The sequence below is a fragment of the Mustela nigripes genome, chromosome 9 (assembly GCF_022355385.1).
Source record: "Mustela nigripes isolate SB6536 chromosome 9, MUSNIG.SB6536, whole genome shotgun sequence".
NCBI lineage: Eukaryota > Metazoa > Chordata > Mammalia > Carnivora > Mustelidae > Mustela > Mustela nigripes.
The window spans coordinates 9,859,694-9,881,982 of record NC_081565.1 but is presented as its reverse complement, the minus strand read 5'-3'; the positions used below and the strand labels follow the sequence as shown (position 1 = coordinate 9,881,982).

General features: G+C 38.6%; 2 protein-coding genes across 3 annotated transcripts in view; both read right to left on the bottom strand.

Moving 5' to 3' along the window:
- GOLGA1 (golgin A1) overlaps nt 1-8,628 on the bottom strand; it is a 47,972-nt gene extending 39,344 nt beyond the window's left edge. For both annotated transcript variants that reach the window (XM_059410825.1, XM_059410826.1), the window contains exons 1-4: nt 8,484-8,628; nt 7,624-7,673; nt 6,473-6,775; nt 1,368-1,458 (exon numbers count right to left, since the gene is read on the bottom strand). In XM_059410825.1, the coding sequence (XP_059266808.1) occupies nt 1,368-1,458; nt 6,473-6,607 (226 nt within the window). In that variant the 5' untranslated portion in view covers nt 6,608-6,775; nt 7,624-7,673; nt 8,484-8,628. The remainder of the gene's footprint in view (nt 1-1,367; nt 1,459-6,472; nt 6,776-7,623; nt 7,674-8,483) is intronic.
- A 1,095-nt stretch (nt 8,629-9,723) lies between these two features.
- The window catches only part of SCAI (suppressor of cancer cell invasion), a 143,146-nt gene continuing 130,580 nt past the window's right edge, over nt 9,724-22,289 (bottom strand). Inside the window, exon 18 of the mRNA XM_059410824.1 lies at nt 9,724-18,890. Within this exon, the coding sequence (XP_059266807.1) occupies nt 18,744-18,890 (147 nt within the window). The 3' untranslated portion in view covers nt 9,724-18,743. The remainder of the gene's footprint in view (nt 18,891-22,289) is intronic.

The following is a 22,289-nucleotide window of genomic DNA, read 5'->3' as shown; positions in this document are numbered from 1 at the left end:
TGGGCCAAATCCCAGCTGTCAGTCTGTAGCTGAGAGACCATAAGCAAATTATTGATCCCAAATATTAGTTTCATTACTTAGCAAATGATGGTATTAATTACAATGGCCTCAAACGCACTTAGTAAACTGCTTTCTGTGTCCTAATTAGATAACAAATTAGGTGTTTTCCTATGCCAGAAGCAGCGGACACGCTTCAGTAAGAGGTTCAGGAAGAGGTACCTGCTGCTGCTGTTTTTCATATGAAACTTGGAGGAAGATACCTAGGACACAACTGGGCTTTCTAAGTATCCTTTCTCTGCCCTCTCCCTTCCCTAATTTTAGTCAAGCCCAAATAATTCTTCCGTCTCTATGTCAGGGAAGGCATGTAGCTTTCTCCCCAACATTAAACAAAAGTAAAGTTATTTCACCTCTGTTCCTGATGTTAGTTACAAGTAGGTATAATTGGATTTAACAACTGAATTTAAAGAAGACTATAGTTAAGAGTACGGACTCTAGCAAGCAAATGTGGGTTTGGATCCGAGCTCCACCACTTACTGCTTCGGTGACCTTAACCTCGCTAAGCCTAGTAAGGCTACAGTGAGGATAAAAGGAGATAGCGCACCAACCGGGAGCTGGGAGCTAGACTACGGACCTTTGATAACCTCACAAACACAAGTATTTGTATACAATTTGGAGAGTTTTGTAGTCTACTGCTTTCACTCCAATAAATGTGCATAAGGCCAAGGGACAAAAAGAAACACAGAAGCCATTGACCACTTCACAGGATGAAACTTTCAAAATGTATCCGCTGGCAGAAACCAAAATAAGAAACTCACAACTCTATCACAAACATGCCCTGCTCAGGCAAGGATATAATGGAAGTTGTGTGAATTGTAAACTGCACACAAAAGACATAATGAGAGTTACAGCTTCTATACAGGTGTTGAGTATCACTGGAAAGTGGTCTAAAGACCCAGGACACTTACACAAGTGATATGCAGCTGTAGCAAGTGGCAACGTAGCCACTCTAGTGCTGAAGAATCCATCTGTTGGCCATTCCCTGTAAGTACTATCCCCTACCCTGACAGCTATGCTAACAGGTGGAAGATCGTCAAATGTCATCTACGTATACTTTTAATACCTTTTATATCCATGGCTAGAAACCTCAGGAGCAGAAAAACCCAACTTATTCTTTTTGAGTTTACAGTCTTCAGTACACTAACAAAAGGAGGGAACCAAAAGGGCACAAATTGCTCCATTTTGACTAAGAAATACGTCAATATATAGCACTATCACCATAAGGTGACACTATATCGTTATTTGACATAGACAGAGGGTCAGCCAAGGAGAGTGTTCTTTGCTTGCTTTTTATGAAGTCTTAGACATACCAGAAAGTCTGGCTTCAAGTTTCCGGATCTGTTCATTCCTTCTCAAGAGCTGGGATGAAAGATCTTCTCTGGAGCTGCTTCCATCGGAAGCCTGTGGAAATACAGACAAGAGGCCACATTCATACATGGGTTTTCAGCAATGTGAGACGACCCCAATACTGGATGGGAAAGCAACAACTCTTGTTTCAGCTTTCAGTATACTTTAAATGTGATCACTGAAGAGCTTCTTAACATACCTAGGTCCTAGCTTCTCTACCTGTGAAATAGGAGCAACACTATCCCCTTCTACAACGTGGAAAAGGTAGGAGATGCTAAACGGACTGTGTGTGTGTGTGTGTGTGTATACACACAGTATTAGAATAAATAATGGCAAACAAATCCATTATGGTCATATCACACCAAGTACATGATACAAAGAATATATTTTCAGTAATAAGAAAATCAGCCTCAGTGGCTCAGTCCGTTAAGCTGCTGCCTTCAGCTCAGGCTGTCATCCCAGGGCCCGGGGATCGAGTCCCACATCGGGCTCCTTGCTTGGTGGGGAGCCTCCTCCTTCCTCTACCTCTGCCTGCCGCTCCCCTGCTTGTGCTCTAACAAGTAAATAAATAAAATCTTAAAAAAGAAAAAAGAAAATCATTTTATTTTTCCAAAGGTAAAGTCCTGGCAGAAAAGGTCAGAAGGTTCTTTAACGAGGGGTCAAAGGCTGGTGAAGAACTGATCACTGACATTGATAAAGTTTCCGTCTAAATGCATCAAAGACTTTACCAGATAATACGGATTCATTTTAAGTTTTCCTTAATAAAATGGACATCTCTCAAAAAAAAAACATGGGTTCAATAATCAACATATTAATTAAACATCAATTTTCCTCAACAATCTACTTTATTTTAAAAAAAATTTTTAAAGATTTTCTTTGAGAGAGGTAGTGAGTGAGTGAGTGAGTGAGCACAAGCAGAGGGAGTGGCAGAGGGAGAGGGAGAAGTGGACTCCCTGCTGAGCAGGAAGCCTTGGGCTTGGCCTTGGGCTCAATCCCAAGACCTTGAGATCATCCCCTGAGCTGAAGGCAGATGCTTAACTGAGCCACCCAGATGTCCCCACAACAATCTATTTTAAAATGTCTGGATACTACTATTACTTTGGGCACTGCTTACTATTGCTAACAAGTAACTTATTTATCTTTTTTTTGGATTATAAAATTTTTAAAAATACAGAAGAGTAGGGAGAATGGTTTAATTAACGTTCTCCATCTACTTTAATAATTGCTGATGTTTTCCCCTATTTGCTTTATTATTTTACTGAAGTACTATAAATAACAGATATGACATTTTGCCTTAAATACTTTGATAAACATTTCCCAAATATGAGGTCATTTTCCTTTATAACCACAATACCATTATCACACCTAAAAAATTTTTATCCAATATCTAGTCTTTAGTCATGTTTCCCCATCTAATACCCAAAGTATCTTTAAAGGTGGTTGAAAATTCACTTTATTTTTTATTTTTTTAAAGATTTTATTTACTTGTCAGAGACACAGCAAGAGGGGGAACACAAGCAGGGGGAGTGGGAGAGAGAGAGGCAGGCTTCCCACTGAGCAGACAGCCCAACGTGGGGCTTGATCCTTGATCCCAGGACCCGGGGATAATGTCCCCAGCCAAAGGCAGATGCTTAATGACTGAGTCATCCAGGTCCCCCCAAAATTCACTTTAAATATTCACTTATGTATCTAGACACTTGTCCAGTCCAACATTTATTTAGACTTGGTTTAGTTTATACATAAGAGGCAGTCTCTGGAGGTGGAGGACCTGGGTTAAAGTTCCATCCTCACCACTTAGAAAATAAGAACTTGGGCCCATTAGTCACCTTCTCTGTGCACTGATTTCATCATAAGTAAACTATGACAACAAACATGATCAATCTCACACAGCTGTGATGAGGATTAAATAAATCAACACTTGTCAACTCCCTAAAACACAGAATAGCACATAATTAGTTTCAATACTTATCTATATTAGAAGTTATGATTATTACTGTTAGTAAGACATCTGCTTTTCAGCTGTGCTAAGCACTGGGAACAGTGGTGAAACAGAGTCCCCAACCTAAAACAGCAGGAGAAGCAGCTACTATTATGAAATGCCTGTTAAAGAGCCAGGCACTATGCAAAATGTTTTATTTATTAGGCAGAAGAGGTAACATTGCAGGCCTGCAATCACGATTCTTAGCAAGGTCTGTCTGTAAGGCCAGCCCTGGGGCTTAACTATGGGAACTTAGACTTTAAAGGGTTCCCACTATTATTGATAAGAAAGGTTCACGGTATCTAATCTGTTTGTGTACAAAAATATGGTTTATGCTGAACACCTGTTTTCCTTCCAGGGGTCTGGAATTTTGGTAAATGCTTGGCAGACGGTGCCTATGTGAAGAGCCCCAATAAAATCCCTGGGCACTGAGTCTCCAAGGAGTTTCCCTGGAAGACAACATTTTACATGTGCTGTCACAATTTTTTCTGGGGGAATTAAGCATGTCCTATGTAACTCCAGGGGGAGAGGACTTTTAGAAGCTTGCACCTGGTTTTCTCCAGGCTTTGCCTCATGCATCTTTTCCTCTTGCTGATTATGCTTTGTATTCTTTCACTATAATAAGTGACAGCAGTAAGTAAAACCACGCTGAGTCCTCTTAAATAATCGAACCTCAGGATGAACATTGGGGACCTGAGACCCATGCTTTAATAAGACAAGTATAGTTCCTATTTTACAGATGTGGGAACTAAGGCATAGGAAAGGAACTTGCCCCAAGTCATACAGTAACAATGAAGTTAGGAATCGAATCTAGGTCTGACTCCTTAACCTGACCTGAGTTCCCAACTACTACTCTTTACTGCCTTTCATACGCCTCCCAGTTTAGTGAGACAGACAAGCAAACCACCAACAATGCAGTGTAAACAGGTGCTATTACAGAGGTCAGGAGGAGATAAGGGACCAAACTTGGCCAGGAGGGGTAAGGAGTAGAGGGGATGACAAGGGCAGGTCAGGTCAAGGGGGCTTCCTGAAAGTAACATGTAAGTGGGGTCTTGAAGGAAGCTCAAAGCCTGTTAGAAGAACTCAGGAGCAAAAGGAAGAGATGAGACATTTCAGAGACAGGAGACAAGTGCAAAAAGCTGTGGGCATGAAGGAATATAACACATTCCAGAAATGCAATAGGTTCAGCGTGGATGGAGCACAGGGTCTAGCAAAGTAGAGTGAGATGAGGTTGGACAGGGAAGCTGTGCCAAGGCCATGAGAGTTTACCACTGTACTATGTATGAATTTGAACTTCATCTTGAAGGTGATAGGGAAACCACTGAGGAGTTTCAGGCATTAAAGAGACAAGAATACATCTGCTTTGGGGAGTTATTAGAGGCAAGGAGCCCAGAGAGACTACAACAGTTGTCCAAAAACAAAAGACAGCTTGAAATAAAATGGAAGTAAATGAACTCCTGGCAATGGAGTAAAGAGAGCAAGTCTGAGACATTTAGAAGATGGAAAACCAAAATACTTGTTGACTGGACACCAAAAAAATGGAGGGAAGAATCTAAAATGCTTCTGAAATTTCTTGCTGGTGACTTGGGGGAATGGAGATACCCATTTGAAGATGGAGTTAAATAATTCAGTGTTGTTCATTTTAGAATTTGAGACACTAGAGGAAGAGCATTTGGTTGGAGAAATATATGCAGTGGGATATACAGGTTTGGAGATAGGGCGTGAAGATCAGAATGTAGAGACGGTAAGTTCAAGTAGATTACTTCAGCAGTCTCAATGGAAAATACTTTGAATTCAGGCCAGTTTCTATATCTGGAATACTTTCAAGATGACAGACTTCATTTAGCATGTCATCATGAAGGCAAAGCAGGTATTTCTGCCACAGAACTCAGCATTGAAACTATATCCTTCAGCCTGGGGATCAAATGTGCATTACATTTCCCGTTAAATATAGCAGCCAATGATATCAGGTAATCTTATTGTTCCATCCCAATAACCTAAGAGCTTCTGCCATGTAATTTGACCCAGGACAGGTAGCAGAAGAAAGGAGGAAGAAGACTCATCTGACCCTGGAAACAACTCAATTGTCTATCATCAGGAAAAGACAGAGATAAATTGTGGCCTTGTCAAATGCTGGAATCTTACACAGCAGTAAAAGTAAATGAATCACAGCTTCATGGAACACAGATGCATTCTAGAAACATGGTGAATTAAAAAAAAAAAGTTCAAGAATACTATGGAATACCATTTTTATAAAGTTCACAAATAAGCAACACTAAACAACAAATTGTTTATAAATATATACATATCTGGGAGGCTATTTTAAAAATCAAGAGAATGATAAACACAAAATTTAGGATGGGGTTATCTGGAGGGCAGGGAGGAAGAAAGTGAACTGGGAAGGAGCATACAAGTGCCTTCAACAGTATCCACAATGTTTTAGTTCTTTGGATAGGTGACCCATTAACAAGCATTCATTTTATTTTTATGCTTTATACTTAACAGTTACATTACATACATTCTTTTACATACACCAAATATTGTAATTTTTTTAAAAAAGATAACTGACTTTGAGAGGATCCCGTCATATGCCAAAGACACACTTTTAATCCTAAGGCATGAGATCTACCTAACACAACAGCATCTTCATTGTTCTTAAATCTTTCCAAACACAAAGGTCCTTTACAAATAAGGGACATAGTGCAGGGGTGTCTTCTTCTCATCAACTTTCCTAGTAAAATAGAGTACTCTAATTCCACACCATAACTCACAGACCATGTTAGGCAACAATGACTTAAAGTATATTTGTCTGCAGAGATAATAAGCCAAGGCTTTTTGGAGAAACGAAATATAAAAGAAAATGCATAAAGTATAAAAAGAGTGTAACAGGACAATGTAGAGAATATGAAAAGGGACTCTGAAATAACAGGAAAAAACAGAAAAGCACCTTACAGTAGGAAGAATCAGATATAAACCCCAACTAATCTTTCAATTTTAAAAGAAAATACTTATGGGAAAGTCTCTTTGAAATACTATTTTAAAAATATATCAAGAGTGTACCAAATATTAAAAATTAGAAAAGATACTTACAAAGTCATCTCCCGAGTCAGCTCCCATAGAGGCAACCGATTCCTTGCTCACTGACCGTGGTATCCTAGTAGCGCCCCCTGGCCTCTGAGACACAGCTGTCTCTTCTGCAATTTTCTTCTTCAGTTTTGCAAACATTTTTGCTGTGTGGTTATCCTGCACGGGTGACCAGCTAGTGAACCACCCCAGTATTCTAGTCCTTTGGCCAGCAAGCAGGACTTCAGAGACTGGTGCCTAGAAAGTTCCAGTCATCCAAGAAAACTGTATTCCCACTTCAGTGTGGGCCAAGGGCTTACAGAACAGTATCTATAAATCAGACGAAAGAGAGCTAAGTTAAACACAGGAGAGATTTCAGAACTGAGTTGCTTTTTAAGCTTCAGGTTTCAAAATTAAGTTTCATAATTTTACGTGGACATTTAACAGGACACACTGCTAAACATTTAAAAAGCACTCAGGTGTTTCACGTGCATAAACAGATAAGGAAATCCAGGCTTGAGGAGATGAGGTAATCTGCCAAAGAGTGTGTCCTTAAGTGGCAGGGCTGGTATTTGAACCCAGGACTCTGACTCACAAGTCCTTACTCTTTCTTTATTATGCCACGTTGGCTGTGGCATATAACACATATAGTAAAACTGCCCAGGGTACATGTTAATGTCACATAATGGTTGGAAATTCTCCCCCCAATATTAACTACAGTTTACTTTTTTTTTTTTTAAGATGAAGACAAAATATGTACTCAATATGGGGATAAAGGTATAACATTCCAATGTTCGAGGATGGTTTGCCATCAGCTCTTGACGAGAAAAAGCTGACAACCTAGAAAAAACAGGCAAGCCAGACATCTATCCTCTATAAGCATCAGATACCCTTAAACATTTCCTAGAAATTCTGTATGGTTCTCTTTAAGAGTGATTAAAATGACCTGAACTCAGTTTCGTATTCAGAATGTTTTACATGATAATCAACATGAGATTCAACCTTCTTTTCCTCCCAGTGTTGTATGAAACACCAATATTCTGGTTCCAACCTTAACTTTCCATGTTCTGTGGAGGACACCTAGGTTCTGCTCTGAGATCTACGAAAGACTTCTTACCACTTCAGATTATCCATGTAAATCTGTACAATTCTCCAATGTCTGTAAACCACCTACTCACCTGGCTTATCTACCAGATTTAAAACAGCTTGGAGGTCAAAGCATTCTGTCCTGCATGAAAACAAAGATAAAATGCACTGGGTATTTCCTTTCAAGTGTAAGGCCAAAATGTTTGGGGGAAATGGAAGAGGATAAAGGGAGAATTAACCAGAAGACAGAGGAAAGAATCTATCACTGCCACAGTCCTCAGTGGGACACCTTCTCCTTTGCGTTTGTGATCTACCTGGAGCTTCACTAACAGGCACAAAGAACAGGATCTCTCATTGGTGCCTAAATTTACTTCACCTTGGGAGACTCGAGCAAAAACAACTTGAATGCGATTCCGGTTTCCTAGGGCCAGTATTTATTTCTCAGTTGATTCTGACAGTCGCACATTGTTTGTTTACCTGGCGAGATCCGGGCAGTCTAGTCACAGAGCCTTGACTCGCACTAAGAACGTCGCCGAGAAAAAGAATGGCTAAACTGGGTAAAAAACAACAGCCTAACGCCCAGGGATAGGCAGGTACCTGCCACGCCAGTCTGGATCCCACTCAACTCACGCTCCTTCTAGAACCGCCCGCGTTTGGACTGTCAAGGAAGAGAGAGGGACTCAACGTCTCTCCCATCTGACAGCAAGGAAACTGAGACCCAGAAAGGAGGAATGACTTGTCCAAGGTCGCTGGTGGCGGGGGGGATCCTGACACCCTAGGCTCCAGACTCCACGGCCGGGCAGCCCCTCTGCCCCCACCCCCGCCCTTTCAGCATCCCGGTACCGCCCCCCGCCTTGGGTCTTGGGCAACCCCGTCCGGGCCGCTCTGGGGCAGACCGAGGCCACCGGGAGAAAGAGGGGCCTCCTGGCATCTCCGGCCCCCGCCCGCGCACCTGCCGCTCTCTGGGCAGCTGGCAGAGCCCCGCCTCCGGGACCTCTCGTGAACACCGGCCCGCGTCACCAGCCCCCACGACCGGCCGGCGAGCAGAGCAGCGACCCGGAACCGCACCTCCACCAGCGCGCCGGAAGTGGCTGCGCGCGGGGCGGGCCTGCCACGCGCATGCGCCCGCGCGCGGTCTCAGCGGTCGACGGCGACATCCGGGCTGCGGTTGGGCCGGAACCGCTGGAGGGCGCGGGCGCTAGCCTGGGTGCTCCCTAAGGCCGGCCCGCCACGTCACCCAGCGGCCCGACCCGTGGATGGTGACAGGGTGGCCATAAGCCTTTATTGTTCTTTTTTTTTTCTTTCTAAGGGGGCGGTGCGTAGCGGGGAAGTGGGAGGAGCCTTGTGGCCGAAGGGAAAAGCACCCAGTTGGTGCCGCGGGGCCAGCGCGTGTTGTGGGGCTTTGAATCCTAAGGCCACTGCTGCGCGGAACTGAGAGGGAGTTTCCGTTCCGCTCCCCGCATCCCAATCCCACTGCGCCCTGCCCAACCGCCTGGCCACGGCATAGCAGGTGATCACTGCGAGTCCGTGCCTCCCTCCTCACACAGAAGCCTGTGGCTTTGGAAAGTACAACTAGGTCTTCGCGCTTTGTGACTAGTTTTTTTAAACTCTTGTGCCTATGACCAACTGCAGGTTATACGTTTTATATCTATGTAATACATAATGTACCACATAATGTACCATTGAAAGCAAAGTTTCCAGAATCATACTCATATCATACACTCCGATATACTGCATTTCAAAATAAGAAGCTGATAGCAGCCCACCACATTCATCTCATTATCTACTCATGGTCCTCCAACTTTTGACAGTTGAACAAACTCGAGAGGTAACTGCCCCGTTCAAAGTTACACTGCAAATTAGCCTGCGTCGGGTGTCTGGACTCCTCGATGCCAAACAAGTCAGACATTCCACATTGAAATCGCACATTTGAAAACCCCCAAACGACCAGAGGGTCAGCAGCTTCCATCCCCGCCAAACAATCCTCCCTCCGCGTGTGAACTTTTGACCACTTCGAGCAAGGCAGGGAAAAACCAAGACCAGGACTCAGAAGAAACTTACCAACCAGAAGAATAAGCATAGAAGCTACGACCCCAAGACAGTCCTAAGTGTCTGAGGTATGTTCTGAAAGAAGCAAACCCTAACAGTTTAGCACGTATGTTGTCAACAATTCTGAAGAAGTGCCAGAAACCTTAAGCAAATAATGTTTATTTTTATATTGATGATACACTTAATATACACGTGGATTCAAGATACAAAATTCATTTACAAGAGTTCACACCTGATGAATGTAGTCACATTCCTAGAGAACATTTATCAATGCAAAAATGTTTTCAATACACGGACAACAAAAATCAAATGTTCTGTAATCTTGTTATTCAATAAACATCAAAACAACGTTTAACTTTCCATCCTCTACCATTTAAGTGCCCTTAAGGTGGCAGGCACCATAACAGAAGAAAACATTGGAAAGAAGGGCCTACAGAATCCACCTGTGGAATCACAGTGTTTACTCTGAAATTCATTTAGTGAAGTAGTGAAAGGCTTGCTATCCTTTATGACAAATCACATATCATACAAGAGTCAAAAGTGATGAACTCAAGAAAATAAAACGTCTCAATAACTTCTGAGTTTCTAAAATCTATGAAGTATTAACTGTAACAGACAAAGCAGAAAAAGGCTGAAAAAGAACACAACAGGAAAACATCCTTAAGAGTATGTATGGCTTAAGCAATTCAGAAACACAACGAGTAAGACTTTCACAATACCACAAATGTTGAAGTCAAATGATATTGACAAAATAATTTTCCCCTTAGTTATTGGTAGTAAATAGCCCCTTTAAAATTTATTCTACTGATAACACATATAAAACTAATGAATCCAAATGGTTTGCTGTCTCACAGAGCTGAGTTGACAGATTTTGATCTAAAATATTAACCCACAATACCCCAAATTTAGTACAAATGAGCAACAAGACAAAGTTTCAAGGATTACAGTGATTTGTGAATAGCTAGATAGGCAACCAAATAGCTTCATTATTTGCACACAGATTAGCAGCACTTGGATAAGAACTGTTACATGAAAATTATTGTGCTTCAATCTCTTGAGGAGAGCTAATAAATATAACTCTATAATCCCTATAGTGTTACAATTCTATAACATTTCAGTTACAGACGAGCACAACTTTTAAAAAGTATTTCACACCACTACAAAATCAAGTAATTGTATTCTCCAAATGTAATTTCTGCTATGATTGAAACAAGTGCATTTATGTCTAATATCCATAATATAGACAATAGGTTCACCATTATTTTCAGGGAGAAAGATCAAACTTATTTTAAGTCCTATGTGATTAGCTTTAGTGATGATGTGAATAAAGAAAAAGGATATTCAACCTTACAATGGAAATTCCCCAGAGAATATAATAATGTGGCCTGAAATGACAATAATCTTTAGAGCAAAGTAAGAAATGATTTATAACTGCTTCCTCTGATTCAAATTACTATTGGTACTGGTGCTACACAATGAAGATAACCTATTTGGATAATTTCCTTCACTTATAAGCTCTACTGTGAAAATGTTAGGACATTGTATCTGCCTTTCCTATTATCTAAGTTCTATCCACCTCAACTGGAAGAAGTCTCTAAAATGTAAGACTCAATTGATTGTTGAACAGCAAGGTTTATTAAAAAGAAACAAATCATTGTAGAACTAGCCATATGGTCTATGTGGCAAAAGGAATGTATCCAGATAACTATAAAAAGTATGAACATGAAGTCCTACAATATTTTACTGACCATTAAAAGTTATTTTTAATAAGATAGCCAAGAGCTAAAAAAAAAAAAAAAAAAAACCAACAAAACAAAACCAAACCCCTCATTCTTCAGGAAATAATAAAAATTCTTATTATCCTCTAACATTCTAAGCAATTGTTTTCCTGCAGATTTTTAGTACATCACAACACACAATTTAGGAAAAAATCATAACATGCAAAGGAGGGAAGGAATAAAAATTTTTAAAATGCAGTGGTTATTTTTCTATAGTTTGTAAGTATTTACTTGGGATTATCATATATTATCATTTCACAATTTATAATGGTTTATCATACTGATTTGATGTTTGAGAAAACTTAGGGGTCCAATTTTAATGTTCACAAATCCTAATTTTCATCACAGACAACTGGATATTCACAATAGCTTAAAAAGAGAAAATAATGCTAGTGATATAAAAATTTAAGTAGTGCTTACTGCAGACCTATTGGAAAGCTAGCTATAATTCCCTATCTCATTCTGAATATAATAGAATCACTCTATTAACTTTCATTCCGTAAGCCTATCATTAAGTGTAGAACTCTGAACCCTGAAATTACCAATGTCTTAATAAACAATACTACACCTAAAAAGATGATTGTCTTGGGATATAGACTGGAAATGTTCACCAAAATAGGAAAATATTCTTAATAAGTAGTATGTTTTATGACCAAATTCAGGCTTAAGTGAATCTGGATTGCAGAATTAACAAAATGTACTTCTTACTATTAAAAAATTGAATCTAGGGGCGCCTGGGTGGCTCAGTGGGTTAAGCCTCTGCCTTTGGCTCTGGTCATGGTCTCAGGTCCTGGGATGGAGGCCTGCATCAGGCTCTCTGCCCGGGGAGAGCCTGCTTCCCCCCTCCCACCACACCTGCCTCTTTGCCTACTTGTGATCTCTGTCAAATAAATAAATAAAATCTTTAAAAAAAAAAAAAAGCAAAAAACTGAATCTACTGTTCAAATGTTTTTAAAAAATCACACTGCTTAAAAAAAAAATCACACTGCTTAGAGTAGTTTGATAAGAAATAACGTTAAAGAAAACATGAAAGAAATTAACAAAAAATATTTTTTAAATTAAAAAATGGTGCTTCCGTGATTAGTATTATACAGAAATGGAATTCTCAAAAGTTACACCAAACTAATAAGTGAAAAATACCAATTTTAGCTTAAGAAAACATTTCATATTTACAATCTTCCAAAGGAAATGTTTCTATGGCACCAACAAGTCAGTTACACTTAATTTAATACATTTATCTTTACCCAATTTAAGGGTATGTCCCCCTACATTAACCTGACACCCTTCCCTTCAATAGGTGATTGAGTCCATTCACACATCAATTATTTTTCCTTAAACACAAGGCATGCTTAATAAGTTTCTGTTCAAAAACTCAGTGAAGCTGGAACACAGTGTAATACCATGTTCTGAAATTTTAGTTTGAGCAAGATGAATTGCCTTATTTATTTATTTATTTATTTACTGTAAGGTAAAGGGGTCACAGTGTTCAGAATGACTGGGAGGTGCAGCACAAACAGAAATAAAGTACAGAATGGGGGAAAGGTTTGGTTTTCTAAGCAATTCTTACTTCATTTAACTGCAAAGTAATTGACTTTGCAACTGTTGGAAAGAGAAGTCATATTCACAATGTCAATCTCACTTCTTACTGCTGCTCCTATCCTCCAACTAATGTCCATACTGAGCCTGAGTCAGTTCTATGAATTTTAAATAGCATAACATCTGCTGTGCTACTCTCCGATGGCAATGAATGATTTGGTTACTAAAACAACAGAATGTCAAATACTACGGACATTTTCACTGATTTTTCAGAAACAGTACATTACCAGATTTTCATATTTACTTACCAAAAAAGGCAATTACAACTTTTTAAAAAATTTAATACTGTAACTGAGAGGTGTTAATGAATAGCTGGCTTCTTATTAAAAATACAATGAAGAGGCAAATAAACATTTGTTGGGTGGTAAAACCGACTTCTGACTAATTTAATATTCTATCACACAGATGTAATCGTCTGAAAAATAATGGGGTAAACAGTTGTTTTGCAGTTATATTTTATCATGCAAAAATAACCTCTACTTAATTTTTTCGTGAATGTGTTCTAGCGTTTACTATACATCTCCTACCCTCGTCCGTGCAAATACACGTGCCAGGTGGAAACAGGAGTAACCAAACACTGAGACTCTGAGATATTCTGTGTACATACACTGGCACTGCATATAGTCACTGTCCTCTAAGAGAATATCCTCCCCCGCCCATCATCCTTGATAGAGGTTCGGAGGCCCAGACTTGATAGCACACCATGCACCTAATATTAAGAATTCTATTTCATGTGTGAATATATCATCAATTTGCAGAACACAAGTGGTCTCATAGAGACAAAGAAATGCAACTGGAGGCATTTTATTCACTAGAAGCATTTCCTCAGATGAACCTACTCCTCTTTGATATGCGACTCCAATAAGAAAAATCTGTAGTCTGAAACGCCAAGACAGGACTAAATTCATCACAGCGGCTGCAAATATACAGATTAATCATCTCCTGTTCCTTATTAAATCTGACCCCATCTAGATACAGCTTTCCTCTGCTGATGCCCCTTTTCCTGCCTCACAGAGACAGCTATAAAACGAGACACATCGGTGAAAAACACTGTTCCAAAATTAAAACTTAGTATCAGGTATTGACATGGCAACTACCAACAGATTTCTCTACTTAATGGACATTTTCCTATCTGTTTTGAAATGGGATCAAAGTAACTTTTTCCACAGCCCCTTAGTTCTCAGTATAAATACTATTCAGTACTACTACTCAACTAAGGGTCAAGAAAATAAAGGACTAACAGACCTTAAGAACCCGCTGGTGTCCCAGTCTCACACTAAGGGTTTTCAGGCTTATATCACTAATTTCTCGTCCATTTACGTGGAAATTGGCAGATGATTTTAAAGCTAAGAATATCCTGCTTTCTGTTAATATTTTCACATCCTAATTCCAACTTCAAATTAGCCAATTTTTCCCAAACACAAGCCCCTCAGAATAGAGGCTCATGAATGAGACACAGCCACAAACTAATTACAGCTGCACGGCCAATGCCGCCATGATGTCCTCACAGAACTCAAATAAATTCAGCCCACAGTAGGTATGGGTATATAATATACACATACTGCATACCAATGTATTTACAAATATGTACATATATACAAAAGAAGTATACACAGAGATTGCATTTAGCATCACAAAAATATACACATGCGATCACAAATAAAATAAGATTTTCAAATAAATAAGGTCAACAAAAGAGCCCTCCGTGTAAATACCCTTTATACTCTCAAAACACACACAGGAACACATACATCTAAAATATCACCGGAAATTCATACCATTCATATTCATATCAAATCTCTTTACTCACTTAGGGTAGGGAGGTGGTTCTGAATCACTGGCAGTAGCCACGATTGCTGACCCTTGGCACCTTACTCTATTTCCACTCCGGAATATTCTCTATATATCAGGCTGATTACAAGACTTCATGTATAACTAAGTACAAGATCTTTCAACTGAGTCCAAACCCCTTTTAAGAGACAGAAAATTACGAAGTCACACAGGTCAGAGATTAAACTTGGGAGAAGAATGCTAAAGAAAGCACCACAAATTGACACATAAATCAGATTGGATGCTTTTCTGTTTTCCTCAATGGGATTCAGTACAACTGCCACCTAATCTATTTCAGCGAATTCTATTACAAGAAGAAATAAAGGGCAATAGCCACAAGTAAATAAAAAATAAACCCAGATCCTGTATCAGGAAAATTTCAGTCATGACTAGATTGCACTTTGCTTTTATAATTTCAAAACACTTCAACTTGGTAAAAATATAAAGGGTACAATAAATTCTCTGTGCTTTGAGGGGTTTTGAGAGCACCACTTCCTAGGAGGAAAACACACACACATATACAAAAAATATATCCTGGCTGGAATAAAGGTTAAAGTGTCTGACTCGGGGATTTCTTAAAATTAATAAATAAAAATTTGCTGGGCTGATGGATTTCCTGGTTTCAATATTTGATTACTTTAAAAATACCCTAACCTTTTGTGCCAAAATAGAAATTTCTAATTATTCCTTTCCTGTTCATTATAGAAAGCAACCTGAGCTACCAGAAAGACTGGGCTGAGGTTAGGAGATGTGAGTTTTAGTTCTAGCTCTGCCACTATGAATAAATGTACAGTGTTTTGGGGTCTGAGCTTTCTCTTCTGAGAAACAGGGAAAATAGCTGCTTTACCAACTTCAGAAATAGACGGGTGAACAAAGAGAAAATAATTCAATTGTGCTTAACACTGTTTTGTGTGTAAGGAACTTCTTGCAATCCTATACCTTGTTCTGTTTGCAGTGATTCTTAAGGGAGGCGAGAGACTGTATCAGAATCTCCAGGGGGAGGTTGTGCAATTTGAAAACAAAGAAGTGCTTTTCCCCATTGCTTTGCTTTGTTTTTAGTCCCAATGTTTAAATTTCTACGAATTCTAAAATTAAATAAATAAGGGGCTTAATATTTTTAGATATATAAAGAAGAGTGGTATGCATTGAAAAAAGAGATTCTTTGCTAATACCCAGGAGTGATTGTCCTTTAACATGTCTTCGTTTTTGCTTAAAGTAATGTCTTAAAATGAAGAAGCTTGGTGATGGATACAGGATAGTTCACTAAATGCTACACATGCTTAAAATGTTCATAATAAAAAGTAAAAAAAAAAAAAAAAAAAAAGGAACATGAAGAATTTGCACAAATGTAGTCTTCTCAATAAGGCCTACCCTGATCACTCACTTACACACTGTTCTTCACCCCAAAACAATGAAAACATTTCCCTTACCATGTTCTAAACTTTCTTCATACAACTTACAACTCTCTAACAAATTTTCTTATTATGCTTATGGCCTGACTCCTCCTACTAAAATATAAGCTTCGTGAAGACAAGGATTTTTACGTCCGATTCATTTGCTTTCTCAATGTCTGGGAACAAAATCTGGAGTATAGTTGTTCAGTGCACATTCTGAAGGCATGAATGAAACAATGGTTTAGAATTTTCTAGCACAGTTTTCCTTTCTTAAAGATTCAAGATCGCTTTGGCTCACTTTAGATTTTTAACTACCAAAAAGAAATTATACTACTATCAGCTCAAGGAACAATGTCATCATCTAAGACATTGTGATTTCTAAGACCCCTTGTTCTTGGACAAACATGTTTCTAACCACAAAAGCTCAAATTTCTTCACCCGATTAGCTTCTAAATAACTGAGACTCAGATATATTTGAGTTAAATTAAATATGACTTAGAAAAGAAAACATCTATGCTAAACTCAGGGGAACTGGTTTTCCAGGTGGCAGGGGGCGGGAAATCAAGATTGCAATTATAGAACCATACAACTGGACGGGACCTTGGGCTAATGCCTTCATTCTACAGATGAGAATATAATAAAACAGAAACATGAAGACACTTGTCAAAGGGCATAAAGCTAGTTACCAAGAAAGGCAGGATTACAACTCAGGTCTCCTAGTTCTCAGACCAGTGTTCTTTACACTAAATAGGTGAGAATAAAGCTCAGGAAGATAAATATTATTTTAAGCATCAGGGGAGAGGAAAATACATGAGGTCAGGTACATTACTGGCAGAGAAATTCAAGGGGACTGAAACAAGAGGTCAGCCTATTGCTGTAACCCAGGTGAACATGGTTATGAAAGGAAAGCCATTAAGTTTATAAAGATATCAAGAAAAAGAAAAGCAGTCTTTATCTGATTAAAAAAAAAAAACCCATCAGGCAAAAAAAAATCTCCCTCCAGGACAAGTCTTCTAAAGCTTTCTGAAATAATGGTTAAAAGAACAAACAAAAACAATGAAGAAAAGAATGAATGAAATGCCACGAAGTCCCCTAAATCCAAGAACAGTAATTTCAAGACTTCAGATGAAAAATTAGCAAATTGGAACAGGTATATGAATAACTTAGACCCAAATAATACCCTATGCCCGAAATGAAAACCAAAGTAAAAATGTTACAGTAAAACTTCCCTATGGACACAGGAAAGAGGCACCAAAAGCAATCACCTTATTTCCCCTGGGACCACCAGAGGTAGAATGTGAGCCTGTACAGAGTATTAGGTAGAAGGGCTTTCGGTTCATAGATTTCTGAACTTGAATGCCTTGGAGTCTAAAGAAGAGGGAAAAACCCAAAGCATCATAACAAATGCTTATGAAATTATGAAGCGGATGACAGAGAAGAAAAACACAAAAAACTTTGTATTATATACGGAGTCCTATTTAAAATAATAAAAAAAACTTGTGCATGAATATAAAATGTTAAATATAAGGAGTTAAAAAGATCTTATTTCCAAATTGTCAATGCAAAAGTTACTTCCATTTCAGGTTAAATAACAATTCAGTTACCCCTGACTAAAATTAATAACATCTCTGACTTTGACGTCTCATAAACGTGAACTAGGCAAAAAGATTACAATCTCTGTACTATATGCCACAGCCTTCAATCTGGATAGTCTTCAAACTTGATATCATGAATTAAGAGTTTAAATAGAATTCCTTGTGGAAACATTGTATTATGAAACCAACAATCTGATTTTTTGACCGAAATACTTAAAAGTCTTTTTTTTTTTTTCATTTCCAGCATTCAGATTATAAAGAAAGCAAAATATGCAAGTGTATCTCATGATAACACAGGGCTCACACATTCCAAGTGATATTTATCATCTTAAGACTTCAATTAAAGATTTAACTTTCAAATGCAAATCAATCCTATACAGTTTCTGAAATTATGACAGTATTTAATGAGTTAAGTAATTAAAAAAAAATGTCTTGATTATGCTTCAAAGGATCACACATTTGTCTACCTACTATGTTGGAATGAAAAGAAATATTATGGAAAGCCTGTTCTTGATTTTTAATAGTCCATGCTGGCTAGTTTCATCTTTGTGAACAATGATAAATTTTCTAAATCCACACATTTTTTTTTTAAAATCCACACATTTAAGGTCCAAGTATAAGAGCTGGATTTTTCTCATTATATAAAAATAAATGATTTACTCTTCTGAGGGTGAGAACAGTGACTATTTGTGTGTAGGGACAGATGTTGGAGGTAAGTAGCCATACCTCAAAACCAAAAAGTAAAAATTCCAAGATTAATTGAGTTTTTTAAAAGACTTGAAAGACTGTATTTTAAAACAGTTACCCTAAAAGTTTGAACAATTTTTTCAGTTTGTTTTTAAAATGGTGGCCTTAAATTAAAAAATTAAAACTAAGTAACACCACTATGTGTCCTGGTCATCACATTAGAAAACTGCACCATGTAAAATCTGTGGCAAATGAAAAATTGTTTCAACAAGAGGATTTTGTTTTAATAGTCATCTATGGTACTCTCGAGGAACACGTTTCGAACATCCAGAATGGATGCTAATTCCAGAATGTGCTTCTGGAGATGAGGGTTCTCCACTGTTTCATCCCTTGGCAGTTGTGGATATGATTCTGGATAGTTTCGTGTTTCCTGGTAGGCAAAGGAGAGAAAAGTCAACTTTTATAGTTTAATGAAAGAAATTATATACAACATTAATAATATTACTGTTAACATTAACAATAGTAGGAATAACTTAATATGTATTTCTCTGCATATTATTATTTTTTTTTTAAAGATTTTATTTATTTATTTGACAGAGAGAAATCACATGTAGATGGAGAGGCAGGCAGAGAGAGAGAGAGGGAAGCAGGCTCTCCGCTGAGCAGAGAGCCCGATGCGGGACTCGATCCCAGGACCCTGAGATCATGACCTGAGCCGAAGGCAGCGGCTTAACCCACTGAGCCACCCAGGCGCCCCTTCTCTGCATATTAGTATGACTCTTAATAGCAGTATACTTGTTGAACATAGGAAATTACTGACATTTAACTACTTTGACCTTAAAAAATTACAGTTTCACATGGTTCAACCTAATATATTCACTCAGTGAGTCATTTTACAAGTATTTATTGGGTCTTACCATTTTTTTTTTTTAAAGATTTTATTTATTTATTTGACAGACAGAGATCACAAGTAGGCAGAGAGGCAGAGAGAGAGAGAAGAGGAAGCAGGCTCCCTGTTGAGCAGAGAGCCCGATGCGGGACTCGATCCCGGGACCCCGAGATCATGACCTGAGCCGAAGGCAGCGGCTTAACCCACTGAGCTACCCAGGCGCCCCGGGTCTTACCATTTTTGAGTACTCTGCTATACTGTAGAAATCATATAATTCTAACTTCTTAGGGGAAAGTCCTAGCATATGTGGAAATTCAACAAGTATTTGTTAAATGAATGAATAAATATATGTTGCAGCAGAAATTAAAATAGAGGGAAGACGGGGGTGCCTGTGTGGCTCAGCTGGTTGAGCAACTGCCTTCAGCTCAGGTCATGATCCTGGAGGCCCAGGACTGAGTCCCAAGTCAGGTTCCCTGTTCAGCAGGGAGTCTGCTTCTCCCTCTGACCCTCCCCCACTCAAGCTCTCACTCTCTCTCTCTCTCTCAAATAAATAAAATCTTAAAAAAAATCTTATTAAAAAAATGAGAGGAAATACATGAGAAGCACTGAAAAAGTCAAATTAATGAGCCTTGGCTGGGGTGCCTGGTTGGCTCAGTCAGTTAAGCATCCACCTTTGGCTCAGGTCATGATTTCCAGGTCCTGAGATTGAGTCCTCTTCGGGATCCCTGCTCAGTGGGGAGTCTGCTTCTCCCTCCCTCTTGCTCTCTCTCTCTCTCCCTCTACCCCTCTCCACTGCTCATCCTCTCTCTCTCTCTAATAAACAAAATATTTTTAAAAATTAATGAGCCCTGGCAATTAATTATAGGATGAGAGGTTTCAAAGATGACTGTAAGATTTTAGGAACAAATGACATAAGAAAAGGTCTGGGAGCCATTTGAGAGAAAAAGACAAGTAAAAGAAGAAAATATTTGGAGAGAGTATAAAGCTTTAGGTTTTAGGTATATTTTATCTGAAGTAATACTGTAATACAAACAGAACTGCCACCTCAAAAGGAATTTAAGAATTCAGGTCTATCTCAGAAGAAAGGTCTAGGCAGTATATGTAAAGGTGGATATAATATCCATGCAGAGAAATATTAAAGTTGAGAAAATGGCTAAGATTTCTAAGAATATTAGCAGAATGAAAAAAGAGTCCCTAAGAAGAAGAAGAAATAATATCAGAAAGGGGGGGGGGAACCCCAAACAAACTCAAACCCAGAAGAGGAATAGTAAAGGAAAAAGGAAAAAAAAAACTTTAATTACACAGAAGCAGAAGAGACCATTTCAAAGATCAGGTATTCTGACTTGGAAATTCTTCTTTATTTGATAATTTTTTAAAAAAGATTTTATTTTATTTATTTAACAGACAGAGACAGAGAAAGCACAAGTAGACAAAGTGGCAGGCAGAGGGAGAGGGAGAAGAAGACTCCCCGCTGAGCAGGGAGCCCCAGGTGGAACTCGATCCCAGGACCCTGGGATCATGACCTGAGCAGAAGACAGCGACTTAACCGTCTGAGCCACCCAGGCGCCCCCTTTTTTTTTCTTTAAGATTTTATTTATTTGAGAGGGAGAGAAAGCACGAGCAGGGGGAGGGGAAGAGGGAGAGAGAGAGAGAGAGAAGCAGACTTCCTGTTGAGCAGGGAATCTGATGCGGGGCTCAATTCCAGGATCCCAGGATCATGACATGAGCCAAAGGCAGCCGCTTAACTGACTGAGCCACCCAGGTGCCCCTTGGTAATTTCAATAGACTAAATTTTGCCACTCATTTAAAATTTCACTGATAAATAAGTTAATACTTTCCTATGCATCTCACATGACAGTTCATATACTCAAATATCACTTCTACTTTTTTTCAGCCTGTAGGCATTATTCATTAAAATTATAAAGACCAAATTCTTGTTTTAACGCACTAAATACTATGAGGAGAGACAAAAAAGAACTGTACAACACCCCTAACAAAAGAAAAATTCCAAAAAACAAGAGCTACTGGGGGACAACTGTAAGGTGAACAATTCTCTCTGCTCACACAGGGGTGAGAGAGTTTGAGTTTTGACCAAACAATTCCTAGAGGGGAGAATATTCACCTCTTAAAAAGGGGACATATGAAAGAGACCCCAGAAACATTATGCCTCTTAGTGTTTGGCCAAAATATACTTACATCTGTATGCTACCACTACTCTAAATCTACCTCTAAAAAGCTTAAAAACAAGCTATAAGAAGGTCAAAGGAATTTGCAAATTGATTTAACCCCTGCTACAATAAAGTCCAATACTCTTTAAAGAAAGACAACAAAGTACAGAATTCAACATCATAAAATTCACAATGTATATACCCTAAGAGAAAATTACTACATATATAAAAAATTAGGAATATGAGAACCCAAACCAGTAGGAAAAGTCATAAACACAAACTTATAAATGATAGAGAATACAGCATTGGCAACAAGGACTTTAGCTATTACACATACATTCAAAAGCACAAAGGAAAACATAATTAGGAGGGAAATGAAAAATATTAAAAGAACCAAACAGATCTTCTAGAGATGAGAAAAATGTAATTCCTGAAATGAAAAACTACCCGGATAGGATTGACAGCATATTAGACACTAAGGAAGAAAACATCAGTGAACTTGAAGACACAGCAACGGAAACTGAAATGGAAAGAAAGAAAAAGACTTTTTTGGAAAAATGAAGAGCACATGAAGTGATGTACAAGTTAATAACAGGTTGTGTAATATATACGTAACTATGTCCAAGAGAAAACTGAGGAAGGAAGAAAAATATCTGAACAAAAATGACCAAAAGTATTACAAAATATTCCAAAAATATTCCACAGATCCAAGATGATCAATGAACTCTAATTGAAAGAAAGAAAGAAAGAAAGAAAGAAAGAAAGAAAACCC